The sequence below is a fragment of the Anoplolepis gracilipes genome, chromosome 15, assembly GCF_047496725.1.
Source record: "Anoplolepis gracilipes chromosome 15, ASM4749672v1, whole genome shotgun sequence".
NCBI classification, from domain to species: Eukaryota; Metazoa; Arthropoda; class Insecta; order Hymenoptera; family Formicidae; genus Anoplolepis; species Anoplolepis gracilipes.
The window spans coordinates 3,814,183-3,836,408 of NC_132984.1; the positions used below are offsets into that span (position 1 = coordinate 3,814,183).

Here is a 22,226-nt window from a genome sequence, read left to right on the forward strand (position 1 = left end):
AAATTGAAATAATAGAATCTTTACAAAAATAAAATCTGTTTAAAAGAGAGAGAGAGAGAGAGAGAGAGAGCTATAAAAATCTATTTAAAAAATATATAAATTAATTATTGATTATATAAAAACGTACTAAAATCTAAATTTAATTATTCTTATAAAAATAAATTAATTATATTACGTTAAATGTAAATTAATTTGTGAAATTTGCCCCACGTTTTTATTGTACCGTCACATTTGGCGTAGCCAATCGATAACAAGTTGGTTGATAGCATGTCCAGATTTTCACTTGAAGATTCCAATCTAGAAACTTGTATTTTCATAGACACAAAATCTCCCACCAACCTCCAACCTCACCAAGTCATCTCGCGATTCGCGGGTTGATCTGTTGACATTTGAGACGTGTGGGACATTGTTCCGTCAGCAGACGGAAATCTAACAAAGAAAGAAAAGAGAAAGTTATAATACGAAATATGTTTAAATATATAATTGTTGGATGACTGTTGAATAGCAAATTGAATTGCAAAGTGGAAATAATTACGGGCGCTCATAAAATGAACCAGAATGAAAAGTGACGTATATCTGCGTGAGATATGTCAAATGTTATCGGTGAGCAAATAACAAGATCTCGTACATCTTTAAGAAAAGAAATCTCTCTGTGTCAAAGATACGATCGATAAGATTATAATTACATTAATTTTCCTTTATCGAAATTTTCTCGAAACACAGACAGAAAAATCGTGAAATCGATTAATAGGATCTTTATGCGTTTCAAATAAATAATAAATCGTGCAAAATCATAAAATCTTTTTACGATCGGCTATTCAGAGACGCTGAAAACGAGGGAGAGACGAAACGGACAATTTTTGGGAAATAATCTCGTGTGCGATATGAATTCTCCGGATCTGCGAAACTGGCCGATCTTCAGTTTGCTGGAGCCAGAGTTCGTCTCGCGAATTCACATGGTCATGGTATATGGTAATTAGCATTTTTTTTTATCCATTTACATTGTTGAATTGATGATGTCATTATTTCATTATTACCTTTTGAAACAGGTAACTTGGGTAATGAGGCTCTAATTGTGACCAAAGACAAGATAGTGTACGGTTTAGGCAATAACATCGCTGGTTGTTTAGGGACCAGCGATGCCCATAGCACATTGCATCCAAAGAAGATAGAAGCCTTGTACGACAAAGATATAAAAACATTTGCCTATGGCAGTGGACCTCATGTTTTGGCGCTCACAGAGAAGGGAGAGGTATATACTGGAAAGTTATATATTTGTTAAACTTAATACAATTCGAGTTACAAAATGTAAATTCAAATTAACTATATATTTACTTTGACGAGTTTGGAAGTAAAGGATGATATTAATGTGTTTTATCCACGTTTGTAGTATAATTATAATGTTATGTGATTGCTTATGTAATACTTTATGAATGTACAAAAATATGTTTACAAACATAAATACAATAATTTGATAAAAACTCCTTTACCAGAGTTTTATAAAATCATCAACTCTTGCATGTTTAAAAAATGAGATATCAGTGTTGGTGAAAGTAATATTTTTTTAAAGGTATATTCTTGGGGTCACAACGGTTACTGCGAATTAGGAAACGGAACATGCAATCAGGGTCTCACACCTACTCTAGTGAACATGCCCACTCTAGGAGCGGGTATGAATATGAAACGCATTGTGGACGTTGCATGTGGGAGCCATCATTCTCTCGTTCTCACTGAGGATGGAGAGGTAAGTGATGACCAAAGTACAACAATTATAATCTACCATAGTTATAAATTGGATGACTGTTTAATCTAGGTGTATGCTTGGGGACAAAATAATTGTGGACAAGTAGGTAGTAGTATTAGCACAAATCAGGGCGCACCGCGACAAGTAAACTCCAACTTGGCCGGAAAGAAGGTTGTCCATATATCCTGTGGCCAGACCTCTAGTATGGTGGTAACCGACAACGGTGAAGTCTATGGTTGGGGCTACAATGGCGTTGGCCAGTTGGGGATAGGCAATTACGTCAACCAGATGACTCCGAGTCGAGTTGGTTCGCTAATAGGCGTCGTAATAAGTAATTATACATTCATTCTTTCGATTTCCTTAAAAAAAAAAAAAAAAAAAAAAAAAAAAAAAAAAAAAAAAAAGATGACATTGCTGAGTAATCAACTTTGACATTTCAGTCAAGGTGGTTTGTGGATACGCGCACACGTTGGCGCTTACAGACGAGGGGAAACTTTACGTCTGGGGCGGAAATAGTTATGGTCAATTAGGCATTGGTAATAAGACGAACGCCTGTAATCCAGTCTTGGTGAGTACTTTACGTTAGTCGTTAAATAGAAAAAATGTAGGATTTTGTAACCGACAATTGAATTGTCAGGTGACGCACGAAATGGGAAGGGTGTCCGACATCGCCGCTCTTCACTATAATCACATAAGCATTGCCGTCGGCTTAGGCGGACGTGTCTACATGTGGGGTCACTGTCGCGGGCAGAGCATCACGACGCCGACGGCCACTCCGTTCTCGAACATACACGACGCATTCGCGTGCTATGGCTCGCCCAGCGTCATGCACAAACCACTGATTCTGCATGCGAACGAGGACTCGAGCATATTGGAATGTCTGGGAACTGCGTTTGACGATTCCGTATGTCATGGTTTTTTTTCTATCTCGTTGTCTGTTTGCGCGTTTCTTCCTTGCGTTTTGAAAACAATGATGAAAATGAAATGAGTGAAAGAAAAAGTAAAAGAAACAAAGCGCAAAAAGCAAACAGATAAACCTAACAGCTGATAATAATTGTTTTCTCGTATACAATTTATATACATATATTATTATCACTGATGTATATATGATAACATTTTTCCATTTATTACACTTGTGTACAAGATGTATTGCGCGCGCATTTCTCTATTGGATTCTATTCTAAATAGAGTGATTGATTTGCATTCTGTTGCAAAAAGGAAAAAATTTCTCTCTAGATGAAAAAAGATATATAGAAGATTAGTACATATATACACGCGCTTTAACTGTGAAATTGCATATATATATATTTTTTTTTTTTTCTTTTCATATATTTTAGTTGATAAACATGACAAATCTGTTTTAGGCATTAATTTAATAATAAGCATTTCTCTCTAACAATCTTTTTCCCTCCCACAGTCGACGAGCGATCTCACGATACAAGTGAACGGGCAACCTATCCACGTTCACAAGGCCATCCTGAAGATCCGTTCTCCCTACTTCAGGACCATGTTCCAGCATAATTGGGCGGAAAACAATCAGAGGTAATAATTTGCTTATAAGGAGAATCGCGGCGTTATATTCCTCGTGTAAAGAATCTCTCGAGCTTATTATATCGCATCGCGTGCTCTTCCCGACAGTATCATCGAGCACGATCAATTTTCCTACGTCGTGTATAAAGCCTTTCTGAAATACTTGTACACCGACATGATCGATCTACCTGCGGAGAAGGCGTTAGGTAAGCTCGAGCCATAAGTACGCCGCGATCCGTACATCACCTCGCGATTAAAGCAAACGTTACATTTGCAGAGCTCCTTGATTTGGCTAACGCGTACTGCGAAAACAATCTTAAGAGGCATTGCATTCAGATGATAAAGCAAGGGATCACCATATCGAACGCGGCCTATTTATACAGCGTCGCGATCGAGTACAATGCCAAGGTAGCTATCGCCATTAATTTTCGTATTAAATTACGTCAATCGCGATGTTCATTAAACGTGATTTTTACAGGAACTCGAGGAGTTCTGCTTCAAGTTCGCCTTGAATCATATGACAGCCGTGACGCAGACGGAGAATTTTGCCAAGCTGGATGAGAATACGGTAAAAACTTTTATCATTAAAGCGGGCAAGGCCGGCGCTTTTAGGACGTAATTCGTCTATTTGCCTTAAGGATAATACGTTTCGACGGAAATGGACGGAAATCGCCAAATCTGTCTGTTGCTGCACGGGTATTCGCGACACAATTCCTAATAGTCGCATAGGCTGACGAAAGGGGTCGCGTTTCAGCGACTCGCTTCCTTTCTCGCATTTCTCTCGTAGCATTTCGCGTAAGTAATTTATAAATTGCGCACTTTTTTAGCCATGCAATCTAGTCGGCGTATATCTATCCCGACAATAAGTCGCCAAAACAATTGCCCCTTATTTCATGCGTGATTCTTTCGTGAGATTTGCTTGGATAAACAAAGGTGATCTTTCGTAAGATACTTGAGATTTTTTTTTTTATCTCGTTTCAATGAAGAAAGAAACAAGACAATGTTATTCGCAGATGTAACTGATAACAATCTCGCGAATCGATTAACGACGTATCAAGTCTGTCCAATGATTGCGAAAACTCGATTTCGTTTATCATTTCTATCGTATAGCGTAGTTGTACCATTTTACAACGATTCTATGTAGATTTTGTGTGGTTTTTTTTTGTTTTTTTTTCTACCAGATGTGATTTTTGTAAATTCCATTTAACTGTACATGTATCTGAATAGTAATAAATTTTTTTGTAACAAAAGAACGGTCTAGTGTTGTGTTGTCCGTATCACATCTGTCATTCTAAATAACAATAATAAGGAATAAAAAACAATGGAGACTCGGAGTGGAAGAATTCGGTGTTTGAAAGAGAAAGAGAGATAGATAGAGAGAGAGAGAGACAGAGACAGATCTCGCACTGTCGTTCGTACATCATTTTATTATGATATTCTCAGTATATACAAGCGATAGATTTTGTCGTTCGTATAATACGTACGTATTACTACTTGATTATAATAATCATCATCATATGTTTAATATACATACATATATACCTTTTGAAACGGGAACGATCGATGATTTATGTTCCGCGACTCGGAGAGAGATAAATCTCTGTGATAGATAAATCTGTACAATCTGTGTAACTCTCTTTTCCCTTCCCCTTTTTCTCTCCCTCCCCTTCTCAGCCCTCGAGATGTTCCGAGTCGCGGAACGTCGAGTTGGGATCGTTCTTATTCCAATCTCGTATATAGAAGTATACACATAAGATATACATATATACGGAGTGTCTATCTTACAGCGACCACCGCAAAACGGGCGCTCTGTATATATACGTGTCTCTCTCTTTCTTATTAATTTTATATTTAAATATATTTATATATGTATAAGAGTAATTATAATTATATTAAATTAGGTGATCGGTCGTTCGCCGCGACCAGAAACTCATCCGTCGCAACCCACGCGTGCAACGGCGAGCGAGAGAGGTGTTTCTTTCTCTCTCTCTCTCTCTCTCCCTCTCGATCGCAATTTCTCTCGTTTAAAGACCTACAATATATTATCGCGAGATTAGTTAGCTTTTCATTCGGTTCGATTAATAGAAGCTATTCCGATCGACAATAACGAGCGGGCAATTGGATTATATTTTACGTGAAGCGTAAAGTCGAATCTCTTTTTTTTTTCTTTTTATTGCGTGTGTGACCTACTCGCGAGATAATGAATAGATTTATAATATAAAGTAGATGACAAGAGTATGCGCGCACGCGCGTGTGTGCGTGTGTATGTGTGTGTTTGTGTTGTAATAAATATAAATAGTCGTAAAGTAGATAATAAATTATACTGTCTACTATCGATATAAGAGAATGTAAAGAGATATTTATCTCACATTTTGCATTAGTTATCTTTTTTTTTTTTTTTTTTTGATTTTTTTTCTTTTTCTTTTTTCGGCGAAAGGAATTTGCGAGTAGTAAGAGGTATTAGCGGGGCTGGGGGGGCGGGGGGGGGAGGCGGCGGTTGCACGCGGTGGTTGCACGTCGCTGATCCGATCCTCGATATCCGATCCGCGCCCCGAAGGAGACGCGTCTCCTCCCTGGTGAGGGGCACCGGGTCCTATCGAGGGCGCGACCGGCGAAGCCGACAGCTAGAGACAACGATTGATCGTTTCATTTAATGGTAATCGTTCTCTCCTCTTCTGTTTCTTTGAATTAATTAGAGCGTATTTAGGCCTGCGGGCTACTTTTCTTCAGCAACGCGCTGCGAGTCCCATCGACGACAAAAGCGAGACTTCTCTCCCCGAGAGAGCCTTCCTCTCTCCATCCTTCCTCGAAGCACTTTGAAAATGGAGAGAGAAAAAGGGGGGCGATCCTATATATATATATATATATATTCATATATATATATATGTATATATATATAGATTTATCCGTCTATTTGTCAAAAGTTTCGGTCCTCTCTTGGCGATCGCGAAACTTCGATCGATCATTTCTTCCTCGGTGCTTAAAGCCCGATTGAAGGATTTTGTCCTCTTGCGCCGCGTCTGTTTGCTGTTTTAACGAATCAATCTTTTTTTCTTCTTTTTCTATTTTTTTTTTGCGTATAGAAACATGGATTGTCCGCGGCGTTTTTCTCGCCTTCCGCTCTTTCCTTTTCCCTTTTGTTGTTGACATATATACTCATCTTTATCCCCTCGCGCTACGCAAGATTATATATATTATCGTAGGCTAAGAAATTTATACAAGCAGCGGAGATTTGTTTTTACTCGGCAAGAGTAAGCTTCTTATATGACAGCTGATTTATCGCACTTATCTATAAATGGATCGCTTCGACACTGAACTTCGCTGTTTCCGCGATAATCGCTATTCCGATACTTTTCGCTCAAAGTTTCGTCTTGTTCCGTTTGTGGTTCTTACTTTCTTTTTCAAACTTGCGCCAATAGATAATCTGTCGTGTGTTCGACACGCGTACATTCCACGGCATCGATGAAAAATATTGTGCAACTAATAGAAAAACTGTTTGTATTTTAATTCTTATCTTGAAGAGAGAAATTACTTTGTGAAGAAATATTTAAAATTTTTATATAAGAATTTTTATATATATATAGTATATATACTTAGTTATTATGTATAATTTATATGTAATTAACATATATAATTTTATAATTATAAGTATATATATTTATATTTATATTTATAATTATAAATTATAATTACATATAAATTACATATTTATATATATTTAATATATTATAAAATACATAACATATATGTATGTATAAAATGTTATATATACTTAGTTATATTATATGTAATTTATATGTAATAAACATATATAATTTTATAATTATAAGTATATATATTGATATTTATATTTATAATTATAAATTATAATTACATAAAAATTACATATTTATATATATTTAATATATTATAAAATACATAACATGTGTATGCATGTGTAAAATGTTAAACACCAAATTACATGAATTAGATTATCATAATGAGATTTTTCGAAGGCTTATAATTGATAAAACAAAAAGTGATTATAATCTTAATGATACAGTTGCATTCCTTTTTTTTTATCGATGCCACTGATACGCACACGCGTAAACAACGCAAGAGAGAGAGAACGCGCAGACAACACACGCACATATATAACACATACAACATTGACGCGAATCCTCGTATGATGCCATTAGGACGCTAAATACGAATTTGCTGATAATCTGATTTCACTATATATGCGCGACTTAAGTGAAACACACGCGAAAATAAATACAGAGAATGCCGTTTTATCATACTTTTATATTTACGCATTTTTATTATCGGCATTAATTTCGATAAATTAATTTCTCGATTTTCACGCACCATTTGCTTTACAATCTAACCACTTGTCACAATATAACGAATAATAGTACAGGTGATGCGAATTGATTTATTAATTACTCGAGTTAATTTCGCGGATTCTCGGATTAAATCCGATTCTTCGGATATTAGATTCCGATAATCCGGATGTCGGGATTCGTAATAATTAGTTCCGGATATTAAATTAACCGGATATTTGCGACCTTTACGACAGAATATTCCATCTTTTCGGATAACATCCGAGCGAACTGTAGCTCGAGAGAGCCTCGCGTATTTCCCGAGGACTTTTCCGTCCAGCTTTCTACTCCAAAAATCTGGGAAAATTTTGATTCTTCAGCGATTAAATCCGGATATCCGGATTTCATTCAGAATATCGCGCGCGTGAAAATGATAGTTATACATTTTAATATATATATATTTAATTTTTTTTTTTTTTTTTTTTTGTTATCTCCCTTTCTCGCCGATATATATATATATATATATATATATATATTTTTGTGCAGCCTTAACACGACGATACCGAGATGGAAAATTTCGAAGGTAATATCGAAAACCGAAGGAAGATCGATTTTAATCGAGTTCTTTTCTTTTCTTTTTTTTTTTTTCTGCTGACACCTTCCTTCGATCTCGAAATCGATATTGTTTGATTTATTTATAATTCTTCTCGCCACTATTAATATATACCTAGTACCGTTATCGCACTACAGTTTATTCATTAAAATTATCATTAACATTATCTCGTTTTTTTAGCTTTACATTTATTATTATAATTATTTATTATTATACTTTATCACCATCTCATTATCGTCGCTTTCCACCGTTGTTATCTTTGTTGATATCATCTCGTCTGTTATCGCTATTATGTTACTCTTTGTTTTATTCTTAACATTATTATTATTATTATTATTATTATTATTATTAATAGTGTGATATATCAGTATTTCTCTCGATAACAATAATAATATGGTCTCCGCAGCGCGTATTTTTGTTTCTTCGTAGGACAAAAGACGAGTAAAAATGACGCCTAATGAGTTATCGATATTTCGTGGAGATCCGGCGAAATAGTGTAATCCCCTCATCTTATTATACATTATCTTAAATTACGCACACAGAACCACAATCAAGGCGATCTCTTTCTTACTCTTATTTTTTTTATATTTTTATTTTTTTCAATTGATATATTTTAGAGCTTCTCCCTCTCTCCCTCTCTCTCTCTCTCTCTCTCTTTCTCTCACACATACACACACTCTCTCACTTTTGCTATAATGTTCGATCGATCTCGACGATCCTCGGGTCCGTCGAAGCTCGAGTTTGTCGTGGATAACGCGCGTCGCCGGTGCTCATCGTCGCGCGTGGGATTATAATCGTTTAGAGTCCTTTGTACAGACTTCTTGATAAATCGTTCTATAACTTCTTTTTTATTTTTGCCATTTGTCTTATGTAATAACTTTTTTCTTATCTCTTACTGCGAACTAGCGAGTACTCTCCTTCCCTCTTCCTCTCCCTCTTTTTTTTTTTTACACGTCTACTTACGATGCTTGTTGTACAGCTAAGGTTGCTAGATGTGGGCCCAAAGGGGATCCTCTGGGAACCACCATGGAATCCGGCTCTCTTTCGCGCGTTCTTGGTCAGAATTTGCAGGAGAAAATCTGTCAAATGTGTCGATTTGAGTCGAACGCTGGACCGACGATCGAGGGCGATCTTTTCATAGCAGTAAAAGGAATAATTTAATTCCAGCAGCGAATTAATATTCAGTTCCGAGTCTTTTACTTTAACGATTGCGTGCGATTCATTCGGGAGGAAAAAGATTGGACGATAGGATTTAAAGTTTCGCATCGATATCCACAGGGTTGGGAAGTAACGCGTTACTTTTGTAACGCCGTTACTATTTTTCTTCTGTAACTGTAACGGTAACGAATTAACGAAGTTACTTTTATCGTTACTTTTTATATATGGAACCTATTTATGACATATTATATTTTCTTTTTTCATATATTCAATCTTCAATTAACAATAAATATTTATATAGATCCGTATTTAGAACGTGCTAACATCTTTGTATGTAATTATGAGAGTACAAAAAATATATCGTGTATTTGACTATAGTTATCAATTTAATGCAAACTAAAATTTTTTTAACAATTTGAATAAATAAGGCTGTCAATATTTATCTCTCAATAAATCTCTTAAAATTTTTTTATTTATATTTTGAGTGTTTTAAAATATTTTCCTTATTATTTATGGTTTTACAAATTTAAAATAAAAAATTTTAAAAAATTGATTGATATTTTATTAATATTTTAATTATTAATTATTAATCAAAAATGTTACAAAAGTATATTTTTTATTTAATTTTCAATCTTGTTTTAACCTGAAAAAAAGTAACGATAACCAGGTATTTTTTATAATAAGTAACAAATAACGTTAACCAGTTACTTTTTAAAAGCAACTTTCTCATATCCCTGGATATCCAACGGTCTCTCACAAAAAGAAATAAAAATCAATAGAGAGCGAGCGACCTTTCTGGAAATATTTCATCAGCTGATTATTAGGTATGCTTCCTCGGGCGAAGAGGTGCGATTAATTTTCGTCAATATTGCCGCGCAAAAGTCCCAGCTTCTACCTTTCTCGGAGTGAAAAATAAATAACATTTTTTTTTTCTCGCGCGCACAAGGAGACACTGAAATTGATGGAAACTGGATCCGCGAGGCGAATCATTCGATTCGAGCTCGCGTGGTTTTATTACGAGAAAAGAATCTAACACGAGAGAGATGGATCAAATTTTCTCCCTCTCTCTCTCTCTCTCGCCTTTTTTACGAACGCGATCGACTGTGCGATGTGACATACGAGGGAGTCGCGCGTATCGGATCGTGCAGATCGAATTGCCCACCCTATTGCCACTTTCCTGCGTATGTATATAGGTATGTAGTACATATATATACACGCATATACACATGACAGATGCGGAGAGATAGATGCGAATGCGAAAACGCTGAATCTGTCTATAACGTAGAAGGGCGAAGGGGGAGACCAATGGCAATTTCACGCGACGTCGCGCTCATCTCCGTCGGCTGTCGAGTACGATACGCGACTGGGTGCATCATCGGTGCACATTGTGACAAACGAGGTGAAATAATTCTTACTCCGTTAGATTCCTTAATTGAGAATTGCGCATTTCGATTTTCCGCGTCTGTAATCTCTCGGATCATCATCGTCATCATCGGGGACTGATGAAATTCGGCGCGATAAGAGCGAACTGATTTTTTACCCCCTCCCCCGGTGAGGGGTTATCAATCGATCAATGCAAACAATGCAAACGTTGAGATGAACTTCGATGGACGCAAGATATAATGTGACAATGTCATGTCGGATTAGATAGATGATATTTATGAAGCAGAAACATGATTCGTTTTATATCGATTTCAACTGATCCCCCATCGGACAGAGACTGATTCCCAGCTCGAACACAGAATCGGGCGCATTGATAACAGAAAATGTAGGATACAGGTTTTTTTTTCAAAGATATTTCAACGTAGTATTGCAATCGTTATATTGCAAGGGGAGCTCTGCGGCTCCAGTGAGACTCGAGGCGGAATTACAGAAGCCTCACTTTGAACGACTCCCATTTCGATTACGGTGCAGGTTGCATCTGCATTCAATATATACAAGGTGTCCCGTATATATAGTAGAATATATATACAGACCTATAAAGACATACATATTTCTTAAAAAATAAGCATCTTTTTCCTTTGTGTCAAAGTTTTGATTTTTATTATTCATTCTATTATTTATTTATTTTAATTTAATCTATTTAGAAAGGGAACGGGACTTTCTATTACAATAAAGTCTGATTTATATTTTTATAATAAAACAGTCAAAGAAATTTTTTATTTTTTTAATTGATATAAAATAAATTTTTGCGGTAGCAAAGAGCTAACAAAATTTATATATCAAAGATTCTTTCTCTAGATTATTAAATTACTCAATACTATACATTGCAAAATATTTAATAAAAAGAAAAAAGTAGATGATATTTTATTAAATCGTCGAATTAATATAAATTTATACAATTTATAGTGATTGAATCTTTTTGCAACACAAAAAACAAGATATTTCCAAACGATACGTTCCGGAAATTTTGCCAAAGGAAAAAGATGTTTTTTTTTTTTTTTTATAAAGGGAATATTGGTTTGTATCTTTTTTTATCTATGAAACACCTTGTATATTATCACCCTGTTCCACTGGATAATGTCACAGTAAACGCGACACGATTCTTGTTCATAAAACCCCCGTATGACGGTGACCCACATAACGATATACTGCACGGTAGTGTAAACGGAAAAAAAAAAAACGTTCATTTCCCCACGTTCCGGATAAGACGAGACTGGGATCGACGAGAAACGGGATATGTCGGTCGTAACGATAGTTTTACGACGCGACGAGAATTCCCAGCGCGATATAACTTCCGGTAACTCGAGTCCTCGCGTCTATTTCTCGCGAATCTTTGAATCGCCCTTTCGAATTTTCTCAAATCTTCCCGAGAGAAAAAGGGCATTACATAATATAAGCCACATTATGTAAATATACATAATTATACGAAAAAATCTGACAACATATGTAATTTTATGCTTATATATAATAATGTCCGAAATTTTAGAAAGATAATATCATTTTTTTATAAAGATAAGATCATATCAATTTCGGATTATTACTCAATATCTTTAATATAATCATATTAATTATTTATTACAATTAATATAATCATATTAGAGATAATAAGTAATATCATAATATGATCATATATAATTATGTATGATTATATATTATGCTATTAATTATTATACATGGCCAGATAATATTGCGTTAAATTTCGGCTTTATCTATCATCACATATAATTACACAAGTCCATTTTTCCTCGTGGTTGAATTTTTTCACGCCTTTCAATTTTTGCATCTTTCGAGCCTCGAGCGCGTTCGAGTCTTGGAATTCTCGTGCATCCGCGAAACTTCCCTCGCTCTCTTCGAACACGTCACATCTTGGGAGTGACGACTCATAGGAACTGTAATTAGTGCAATTAACCGCGTAGTGTTTTGCCGATAGTTTCGCGTTATTCCCTTTCTCTTACCCTCCCGTGAGCCTTTATTTTTCGTCGGATCTTTCGATCTTTGATCTTCTCCTTTTTCTCCTGACTTTCTCGAGCGAAATGTCAAGCTCCGGATTCCACTGGGTTCCCTTCAGGGTCTCTCTCCCCAAAGTTTTCCCGACCGAGCGAGATCTCTCTCTCTCTCTCTCTCTCTCTCTCTCTCTCTCTCTCTTTCTCTCTTTCACAGACGCGGGCGTGTTTGTTTTATATTTTCATCGTCGATCCCCCGGCGATCGAGCACTCGTCTACTATTGATATGTCTGTTTCTCGCGCGGTGCCGTCGTCTTCCCGATCGTTCGTTCGTTCGTTCGTTCGTTTCGTCCCTTTGCTCGTCCTCCTTCCTTCCTTCCGTCCGTCCGTCCATCCGCTCGCGTGCGCTCGTCCTCTTCCTCAGGGAGAAAACGGGCCGCCGTTGCTGCTGCTGCTGCTGCTGCTCGACGGGGCTAGGACGGCGGCTCGACGGCCGACCACCGATCCGGCGGCGGCGGCGGCCGGGAGCTAAACGATGCCTCTGACGTCGTGCTGGATGTGAGGCAGAGTAGTCAGGCCGGTCAATAACAGGCTCAAGATCAGGAGTATCCGGGTCGCGCCGGAGTCGGCGAGGCTCGTGCCGCTGCAGGTCTCCTTGGACCCGACCTCCAGTTTCGCTGTAACAAAAGGTCTCGGTCTTAGAATAATGATTCGCCACTTTCGTGGAATTCGCGGATCTCGCGATGCAAAACTTGTACACTCCTCCCCAACAGTTTTATTTCATTATTTTCATATTTTTTTTTTTTTTGTTTCTCTTTAAACGCTACAAATAATGGTTAATGAAAGATATTTAATTATGAGCGTAGCGGGTCTTTAATAGAGAGAGAAAGAGAGAGAAATTTTACCGTTGACAAATATGAGGGATGAAAGCATCAGTCTATCTAGATAAAATTTTAATTTGAAACGACATTTTTAAACAATCAGTATAAGTATAATCATATATAAATGCTATTAGTTTTAATTAATTTGTTTAATTGATTTAATTAATTTTAATTAAATCGTATTGTTTTCTCTTTATATTAAATTATATATATAAATTATCAAGAATATTGATAACATTCAATTTTTTAATTAACATTAAATATTTTGTCAGCTTAAAATTATATTTTTGTAATATTAAAAAACACTATAACACACAGTATAAAAAATATTATACTCTTTAGATCAATAGCCTTGTTAATTATCACGCAAAAAAAAAAAAAAAAAGTATACCTACACACTTTGTCAATCTCATTAATAGCCGGGCCAATTAAGTTCTTCACAATCTTAATTTAACATCTCGTTTCAATCTTAAGTTTTTGTAAAAATAAATATACTCTCCCCCAAAACAAAACACTTTGTATCAAGTCTGAATTTAATATTAATCTACAATTTGGACCGAATAATCTCAAAGAAAAAGAAAAAAAAAAAAAAAAAAAATAGATGCGGGATACATTAATGCGCTCTTTCGAGATCCTTTCTCTCTCTCTCTCTCTCTCTCTCTCTCTCTCTCTCTCTCTTTCAGATCGACGAGATAGGCAAATTTTCGCATTGTGCGTCGCAAGATCGACGCGCCAAGGGGGGGTGGAGGGGGAGCTTCTCGATCGGCGCAGCGAAACAAAACGAACAAGCGCGGAGCCGAGTAAACGGGGATAGTATATCGGACCAGCAGAGCACACGCCGGGGGTGGTATGATGGTGGTGGTGGTGGTGGTGGTGGTGGTCGCCAGGCAGGGCGCGGATCGATGCCGCGGGTAAGTAACTCTAAACCCGCGTCGTCGTGAATCCTCGCGCGCGCGAGCTTGCACGTGCGACGTCGAGCTCTCGCACACGACGTCGCCGAGGAAACTTCCCCAACAGCGGGTCGCGAGAACGCGCCGGGCGTTTAACCCCCTTATCCCACACACATATCACCACCCTTCTCCCTCGCGTTTCTCTCTCATCCCTCCGACCTCTATCTTCGAGACGTCGGAAACCGCGAAACCGCCGACTGATTAACGAAAGGTATCAACTTGTAGCTGAAACACTTTGGTGGCCGGCGAATCTAACTTGGTTTTGTACAAGAAAACAGTATAAATGGATTTTTTGAGATTCTTACTTTTTATTTATTTATTTATTTGATTAAACGCGATTTGATTAAGCAATTCCTTTAGTGTACAAAATTAAATTAAATTTTATTACATTTGATGATTAATAACTCTATTCTTCTCATGAGAATTTTATTCTTTTAATTTTGTACGTCAATTTTCCCAAGAGATTTGCTTCTTATTTTCTTTTATATAAACGTATCTAGCGTTTTTCTAATTACACAGAACACACAGAACAATAGTGTTTTATAATTAATTCGCGTAGGTATAGAGTATGTGTACATTTTTTTATATATTTAATTTATACTTGCACCCTTTGTTTTTTTTTCTTTGATAATCAGGGAAACGGATGATTTTCGAGGTCTGAGGCTACAGGGGTTGTTGAAAATAAATATCTATTTTATATATATATATATATAGTATTTATATAATATTATTAACAATTGATGTAAAAGGTCACTCGAAAAAAAAATTTCGTTGATTTACCGCGTTTGAATCCTACTTAGAAAGTAAACATTTAATTCATATTTAAATATTTCAAATGTTTGAGAAAAATAATATTTCGAGCGTTTCGTTTCACGCGCAAAAATAAAGATCGATAATGAAAAAAACAGTTACATTTCAGCCTAGATTGTAGACTAGGTATTCCGTATAAATTAAAAGTTTGCGAGCAAATACCTTTGTCTTTCTTTCTCGAGATGACAAATTTAACATCGATAGCGACAGTGACGCGTTTCTTGACATTTCTCGCGCGAGAGTATTTTCTTTTCCGTCTTAACGGACGCTCACAAAGCTTATTTCCAAGTTATACGAAATTTACGAGAGAGTTCGTTATCGCGATCCTTATCCCGTAAAAGTTTTTTTTTTTCTGTCACGGTGTGTGTGTGTGTGTGTGTGTCGAGGGACCGATGGGATTCTCTCCCTAACGAGGACGATATTTTCGCACTCGATCGCACACGTGAAATGAGAAAAAAGGAACTTTCAGGACATACAGGGTGATTCTAAACAAGTGCAAAAGAGATGATTCTTTATCAAAATTTAAGGAAGATCTTTCATATAACATCTACTCGTATATCCTTCCCTCTGAGGAATTACATTTCTCCAAGAAAGCAAGTAAAAATTGGATTTTTATTTTTTTTTCTCAAATTTTGGACGAGTTGAAAAAATGAAATTTAGTGGATATTTTCCACTGGTAAAAAAATATTTATTAATATTTTTTAAATCCCCTCCCCTATCGTTATAAATGAAACTACTAACCCTTGTTTAATTTTTTATCAGAACTTTTTAATCATCTAAAAATATGCACATTATTAGAAGGCTTAATTCTATTTTTATTTTTCTTATTTTTCCCATAAAATCAATAGTTTTCGAATAAAAAAACAAAATACATTATCATGCACGATGTTATATAGTATAGATTACAATACGGGAAGATTAATAACTATTAATAAATATTAATAACTAATAATATTTATAATATAATAATATATAATAATAAATAATAATATAATAAACATTATTAACAATCCTTATTCCTAGTGCAAAAATGTCCACCAAATTTTATTTTTTAACTTATAATATAAAATTTGAGAAAAAAAATAAAAATCCAATTTTCACCCTTTCATTCGGAGCAGTATCCTCGGGGAGAAATATAAGAGAGATATGTCTTTATGAAAGACTCCCCTTTATTTTCGACAAAGAATCACCTCCTAAAATTCTTCACACTTATTTAGAATTATCCTGTATATATAAGTACATACATTTTCCTTTCTCTAATACGTTCGTCGTACAAAACGGGTGACATTACATACTTTCGTGACCGCGATGACACGCCACACCGTTTAATCCCGGCGCGCCGTGGCGTGCGTGGCTTTACATCGTAATCGTAATAATTATCATATAAAGCGCCGCTGTTTTGTTAAAGCAAATAGAAATTTCAGACTGTTATCGCGAACGCGGAGACGTGTATACACGAGCCGGCGATAAAAGTCCGTTAATGAATCTGCCCGCAAAAATAATTACCCTACGCTACAAACGTACGCGAGTAATTAATTCATGCGAGGCTCTCGGTCTTGTCGAGATTTAAAAGAACCTCCTCTCTTTACATTTCTTTTTCTTTTGTTTGAAGTTAATTATTAAGAAAACTCCTTCTCCGTATTTGCATTCAAAAACTCGCCAACATTCGTTATATATATATATCTTGAAGAGTTTTCCTTTCCCTCTCTTATTACTCGTGTTTTTAATGAAAAAATTAAATTATTAATTTTATATTAAATCTGTAAAATAAAATTTAATTACTTAAAAAAAAATTCCTCGCTCCGCTGGAATTATTTCTTCAGTTCGATAATATCTACGTAGATATCACGCTTTCATTTTCAACCGGTCTCTAGTGCAATAATTAAATAATTGTATCCTCGAAACGAGGAGCAACCTGTTTTCGTTCGTTAAAATTCTCCGCGACATCTTACACAGCTTACGATACATGTATGATGGCGATAATCATACACGAGATATACCATGATTATATTATTATCCGTCGAATAACGATCGGCCACGAATAAGACTCTCTCCCTCTCCCTGTTGAGAGCGACGGAAAATATAGCTGTCTACGGTTGACTGTATGAAAGGGGGCGGACTGTGTACGCGTCTCGTAAGATTTCCTCGCGAGATCTCCCGTCGTCGAAGCAGCGGTAGCCGCGCGCGAGCGCCGTCCTTAAGTGGGACACTTGGCGAAGCGCACTTGATAGCAGTTCTGAATAAATGATGCAAAACTCGAGAGTTGAGCTAGGCTGGCGTCCTAGTGTGCGTTGCTTCATACACACAATAGTGTGCCTATCTACGCTACGATATTTCCGCGATGTTTCACCCTCTCCCTCTCGCCCTCTCTCTCTCTCTCTCTTTGCAAGTGGAACACGCACGAAATCCTACCCTTTACCCTAACAACCCTGGACCCTTATTTCTCTCCGTTCGATTTTACGTTTTATATGTTACAAAAGGACCTCCCTGACTCTCTTACGTCGGAAGCGATCTCTTGGGACGCTCGTTTCGAGAATAGAGAGCAGGGAGGGTTTGCGTTCGACGTGAATTACCTATAGCTACGTCGAGGAATGCGATTCCTCCGAAGCAGTTCTCAAGCGTGCGAGAACAATCAAACGTACTTGGCGCTCAACAGGTGTCATACACAAGACAATCCGCGCGCGGAGCGGGGTAAGTAACGCAGTCGAGGGCCTCGATGGTTCGATGGATCTCAACCCTTGTCATTCCCGTTTGCATATGTGATAGGTAGGGTCGCGCGCGCGCACGATCGATTATTCGATCCCGAAGAGATCCCCGGTTGCGTTCAAAAGACGCGACACAATCGTCCGTAACGATTGGTGAATAAGTAAGTCTCTCCACGTTTTATGTTTTCTACAAAAAGAAAAAAACCGATCGCGCCCTCGATAGCGCGTTCTCTAAATTGACGTCAGAAACGTCAGCGTTGTACGTCCGATATGGTACTCACACGTGGCGCCGAGCAGCTGCGGCAGGTATTTCTTCCAGAAAGCGCACTGTCTCACCCTGGGCCCGCTACCGATCTCCGTGCTGTTCACGTCCAAGGTCAGGTACTCTTTATTAGTGGCGGTGTGCTGCGGCCAGTAAGCCGACGACCATCCACCGGCGTCGCCCACATTCGGATCCCTGGTCGGATCACACAAATCACACGTCTAAATATATCGCTAAATATATAGTGCCTAACGCGGCACCGAAATATCTCCGAATAATGGAAATGTCGAGATATTTCGGTAAAACATATATACGAGTCGACGACAATGGCTAAATGATCCACGTCGTTGACAAAGTAATGAAATTAATCTACCCATCATTATTGGATTGGGCAGAAAATATTCCTTCGTGTTTATTCGTCTGATTCTGATTTATAAAAAAAAAACAGTAATTTCCTAATCGATCTAATTACGCGTTCAGCTTCTTGATATTTTTTTTTACTCCCTTCTCAATTATAATATAATTATTTATTACATATTTTATATATATATATATATATATAGAGATTTTTTTTTAATTTTATAGATTACTTTTCCTAGATTGGAATGTAATTGTATATGTATTTTTATAATTTATTTTTTTATTAAAAAATTGGAGACGAAAATCAGAGACTATCGGGAAACCTACCCCGACTTCGCAAAGTTCGCCCAGTATCTCATCATCCTCTTTGAGAGATGCTTCTCCTCGTGCGTGAATTTTTTGGATGGATCCAGTGGTTCCCCGAAAACATAACTTATCTCGTCGGCGTGCATGACTCCAGTCCACCGCGGCCACGGATTATTCCCGGATCTGGTTAAAATCATACTTTTTTTAGTTGCATGTATAAAATTAAAGAAATAGATGAATTTTTGACAGCTGAATAAATTTATTTAAGAAAAAAAACCTGTTTATATCATAACTGTTAATTTACAGTAGTTGATATAAAAATAATACGCAATTTCAGAGAGCTAAAAAAATCATCAGGAAAAGCTTCCAAGAATTGTTTTCACCAATATATTACAAAAGTACATTATAGTTGCACAAGAAGACTGTGTTCTTATTAAGAAACTGTATCTTAAGTAATTATACGATTCTCGTATTGAACGTCCGAAGTAAAATAATTCCTGGAACTTTTCAAAGCTATCACGCATAGCATACTCTGCGAATACCTTACAAATGGAGTGCGAATCGATCTTTTTACCTGTGTTTAAAGTAGTACATGTAGACGGTGTTGCCGGTGTCTGCGTAACGGCCGGCGAACTCGTTGACGTTACAGGTGAACTGGTAATCGCCGACGATCTTGTCAAGAGCGTCGCGATTCGCGTTGGGATCGTCCGGATACAGCCAGTTTGTGTACTCGTAGATAATGGCATGCCGGCCGATCTGATTTACATAAGGATTCAGCTCGGACACGGCGCTGATGAACTGATCGCGGGTAACCTTCACGTCCTCGGCGCCGTCGATGCGAAACAGCTCCGTGAGATAGTAAATGATGAAGTAGAAGCCCTCCTCGGTGTTGGAGCCCATCAGGATATTGGCCTTCTTGAAGGACGACGTCGCGAGGGAGCGTTGAGGGGTCTCGTCGAGGAACGAGCCGTCAATCACCGGCACGAACGGGAACTCGCAGATCCCGAGGGTGCCCCACTCGTTCTTCACCAGCTCCTCCGCGTCCTTCGTCAGCAGGCAGTCGATCACCTCGCGAAGATTGTCGCGATCGTGCGGACAACCGACCGCCTCCGCCAGCCGGATGCCGCGCACGATCGATTCATCGCGCGAGATTATCGCCCACGGTGTGGTCGGCGAGCCCGATTGCATGATGGCCTGGTTGAACAGGTGCCTGGAATCAAAAAAATGGAATCAATTTCTTTAACGATAATTGAGGGAAAAAAGATTTTTATCCCGACGTTGTGTATTAAATAATAATAATGTATGAATATATTAATAAATAATCTTGTATATTCTTTTGGCGCGTTTATGAAATTTTACAATTTATATAAAATTAATATATAAAAATGTATAAAACATACTAATTTATATGTAAATATAAAATACTTTTTTAAAAAATAAAAATAAAAATTTCATTTTTTATACTTCTCCTGTTTTATATATTTTTAAATTGTAAAATAAATTAATAAAAATTTATATATAATTAACATATAAAGATGCAAAAAAATATACTAATTTTTATATATGTTAATATACAAAATATTGATACTTAAAAAGAAAATAATTTTATTTTCGTATTCCTTCACAGATTTCATATCACATCCTTCAATCCCTGTTTGCTGTCTGATTAAAACTGACCTGGAAAGCGGTGAGAGGAGGTGCATGGAGACGGAGACGGCGCCCGCGCTTTCGCCGAAGAGCGTGACGTTGTCAGGATTACCACCGAAAGCAGCGATGTTGTCGCGCACCCATTGCAGGGCCATCATCTGGTCAAAGAGACCAGCGTTACCGGGCACGTCGGACGTGCCAAAGTACAGAAAGCCGAGACTAGCCACGCGATATTGCATCGACACCACGATCACGTTCTCCTCCGAGACCAGGGTTTTGTGATCGTAGACGTCGAGAGTGGCCGAGCCGGAATAGAAGCCACCTGAAAGAAAGGTCGCAGAGATCCTTAGGTTTCGCAGCCCCACAATATATAATGCTGACATATATATATTTATTTATTAATATTATTAATATTATTTTTTTATTTATATAATTTATATAAAATTTTTTATATTTATAAAAAAAAACAGAAATTATATTATTATAATGAAAAATAAATCTTTATAATGTATATTTTTATATCTTTTATTATTCGATTACGTTTTATTAATTTTCTGGCGTAGCACTGGAGTAACTTCAAAAGGTCTTCAGAATTGATTGACACAATTTATAAAAGTTCCCTCGAATATTTTGTGGCATCACTCATATATACTGTCACTATACAAATAATTTCGATATTTCGTGTCCTTTAATAACATAATAGCAATTATTTCATCCTTTCATACCGCGCAATTGAGACTGTCTATAACTGAACAACGTAAAAATTCGACGCTGCGAAAATCATTAGTCGAAACGTTAACATATATGATATGACAAGGCAATAAAAGAATCTTTTTATGTGACTGGCATAAACGCAATATGACGTTGCTGACGTCATTCAGAATGCGACTGTAGAGCTTAGGCAAAATGGCTTTCAATAATACTTCCGACAGCTTTATAGCCGCTGGTAGAAATGTACACAGATACTATTTCCAAGGAAAATGCATCTTAAGTCATTACATATTATATAATGCTTTTGAGAGATAAAACTTCTCCAAGCTACCGCGTTATTACAATAATAAAGAACAAAGCTACGACTACGTCAACTAAGCGCGGAACGAAGACTGATGATGATGGATTCTCGTCCACTGGGAACTCACCACCGAATATCCATACCATGACAGCGGCGTTCGTAGGCCTGGGCCGTGGCACCACCACGTTCACGTACAGGCAGTCCTCGCTCAGCGGCGTGTTCGGATTCCACATGGTGGCGCCGGCAAAGTCGCCGAACACCGTGTCGAGGATCTGCACGCAGCTGTTTGGCAGGGCGGTCGCGTTTAGCACGCCCGACCAGCGTTCGACCGGTCGCGGATGGCGAAACCTCAGCGGACCTGCATTAAGATGGTCTCGTCAAATGTAAGGTCTATTTAAAATCAAAACCCTTAAAAATACCATTTCTCTTCTCATTACTTTTACGAGTTAGACGCTAGAACGACAACTTTTAAATTTTACATCCTTTACTCAATTTATTATAATTAACAATTAATTGAATTAACACTATATAAATTAATTTTTTTATAATTTTTATATAATT

At 37.1% G+C, this 22,226-nt stretch overlaps 2 protein-coding genes across 5 annotated transcripts in view; one reads left to right on the plus strand and one right to left on the minus strand.

Annotated features, from left to right (window-relative positions):
• Window positions 1–355: 355 nt before the first annotated feature.
• LOC140674197 (RCC1 and BTB domain-containing protein 1-like) lies at window positions 356–20,768 on the plus strand. Of its 2 annotated transcripts, XM_072907582.1 has the most exons (12): window positions 356–603; window positions 823–972; window positions 1,050–1,252; window positions 1,571–1,744; window positions 1,814–2,075; window positions 2,185–2,312; window positions 2,382–2,648; window positions 3,162–3,286; window positions 3,383–3,480; window positions 3,552–3,682; window positions 3,753–3,842; window positions 20,634–20,768. In XM_072907582.1, the coding sequence occupies exons 1-12, from the start codon at window positions 588–590 to the stop codon at window positions 20,670–20,672; spliced, it is 1,683 nt and encodes a 560-aa protein (XP_072763683.1). In that variant the 5' UTR covers window positions 356–587; the 3' UTR covers window positions 20,673–20,768. The 2 variants fall into 2 exon arrangements, with proteins under 2 accessions (XP_072763683.1, XP_072763682.1); XM_072907581.1 differs by lacking the exon at window positions 20,634–20,768 and having other exon boundaries at window positions 3,753–4,528.
• The window catches only part of LOC140674195 (acetylcholinesterase), a 35,828-nt gene continuing 18,234 nt past the window's right edge, over window positions 4,633–22,226 (minus strand). For 2 of the 3 annotated variants that reach the window (XM_072907573.1, XM_072907574.1), the window contains 6 exons: window positions 21,793–22,023; window positions 20,684–20,975; window positions 19,581–20,216; window positions 19,028–19,189; window positions 18,360–18,535; window positions 4,633–13,409 (listed from right to left, as the gene is read on the minus strand). In XM_072907573.1, coding sequence (XP_072763674.1) covers window positions 13,261–13,409; window positions 18,360–18,535; window positions 19,028–19,189; window positions 19,581–20,216; window positions 20,684–20,975; window positions 21,793–22,023 — 1,646 coding nt within the window. In that variant the 3' untranslated portion in view covers window positions 4,633–13,260. Of the gene's footprint in view, window positions 13,410–18,359; window positions 18,536–19,023; window positions 19,190–19,580; window positions 20,217–20,683; window positions 20,976–21,792; window positions 22,024–22,226 lie in introns of those variants that run through there. The other variant, XM_072907576.1, reaches the window with a different exon arrangement.

Excerpts from the sequence above, each read along its gene's own strand:
- LOC140674197 (XM_072907581.1), top strand. Across the intron at positions 1,253-1,570 it reads CGCTCACAGAGAAGGGAGAG|GTATATTCTTGGGGTCACAA; the intron begins GTATATACTGGA and ends ATTTTTTTAAAG. Across the intron at positions 3,287-3,382 it reads TGGGCGGAAAACAATCAGAG|TATCATCGAGCACGATCAAT; the intron begins GTAATAATTTGC and ends TCTTCCCGACAG.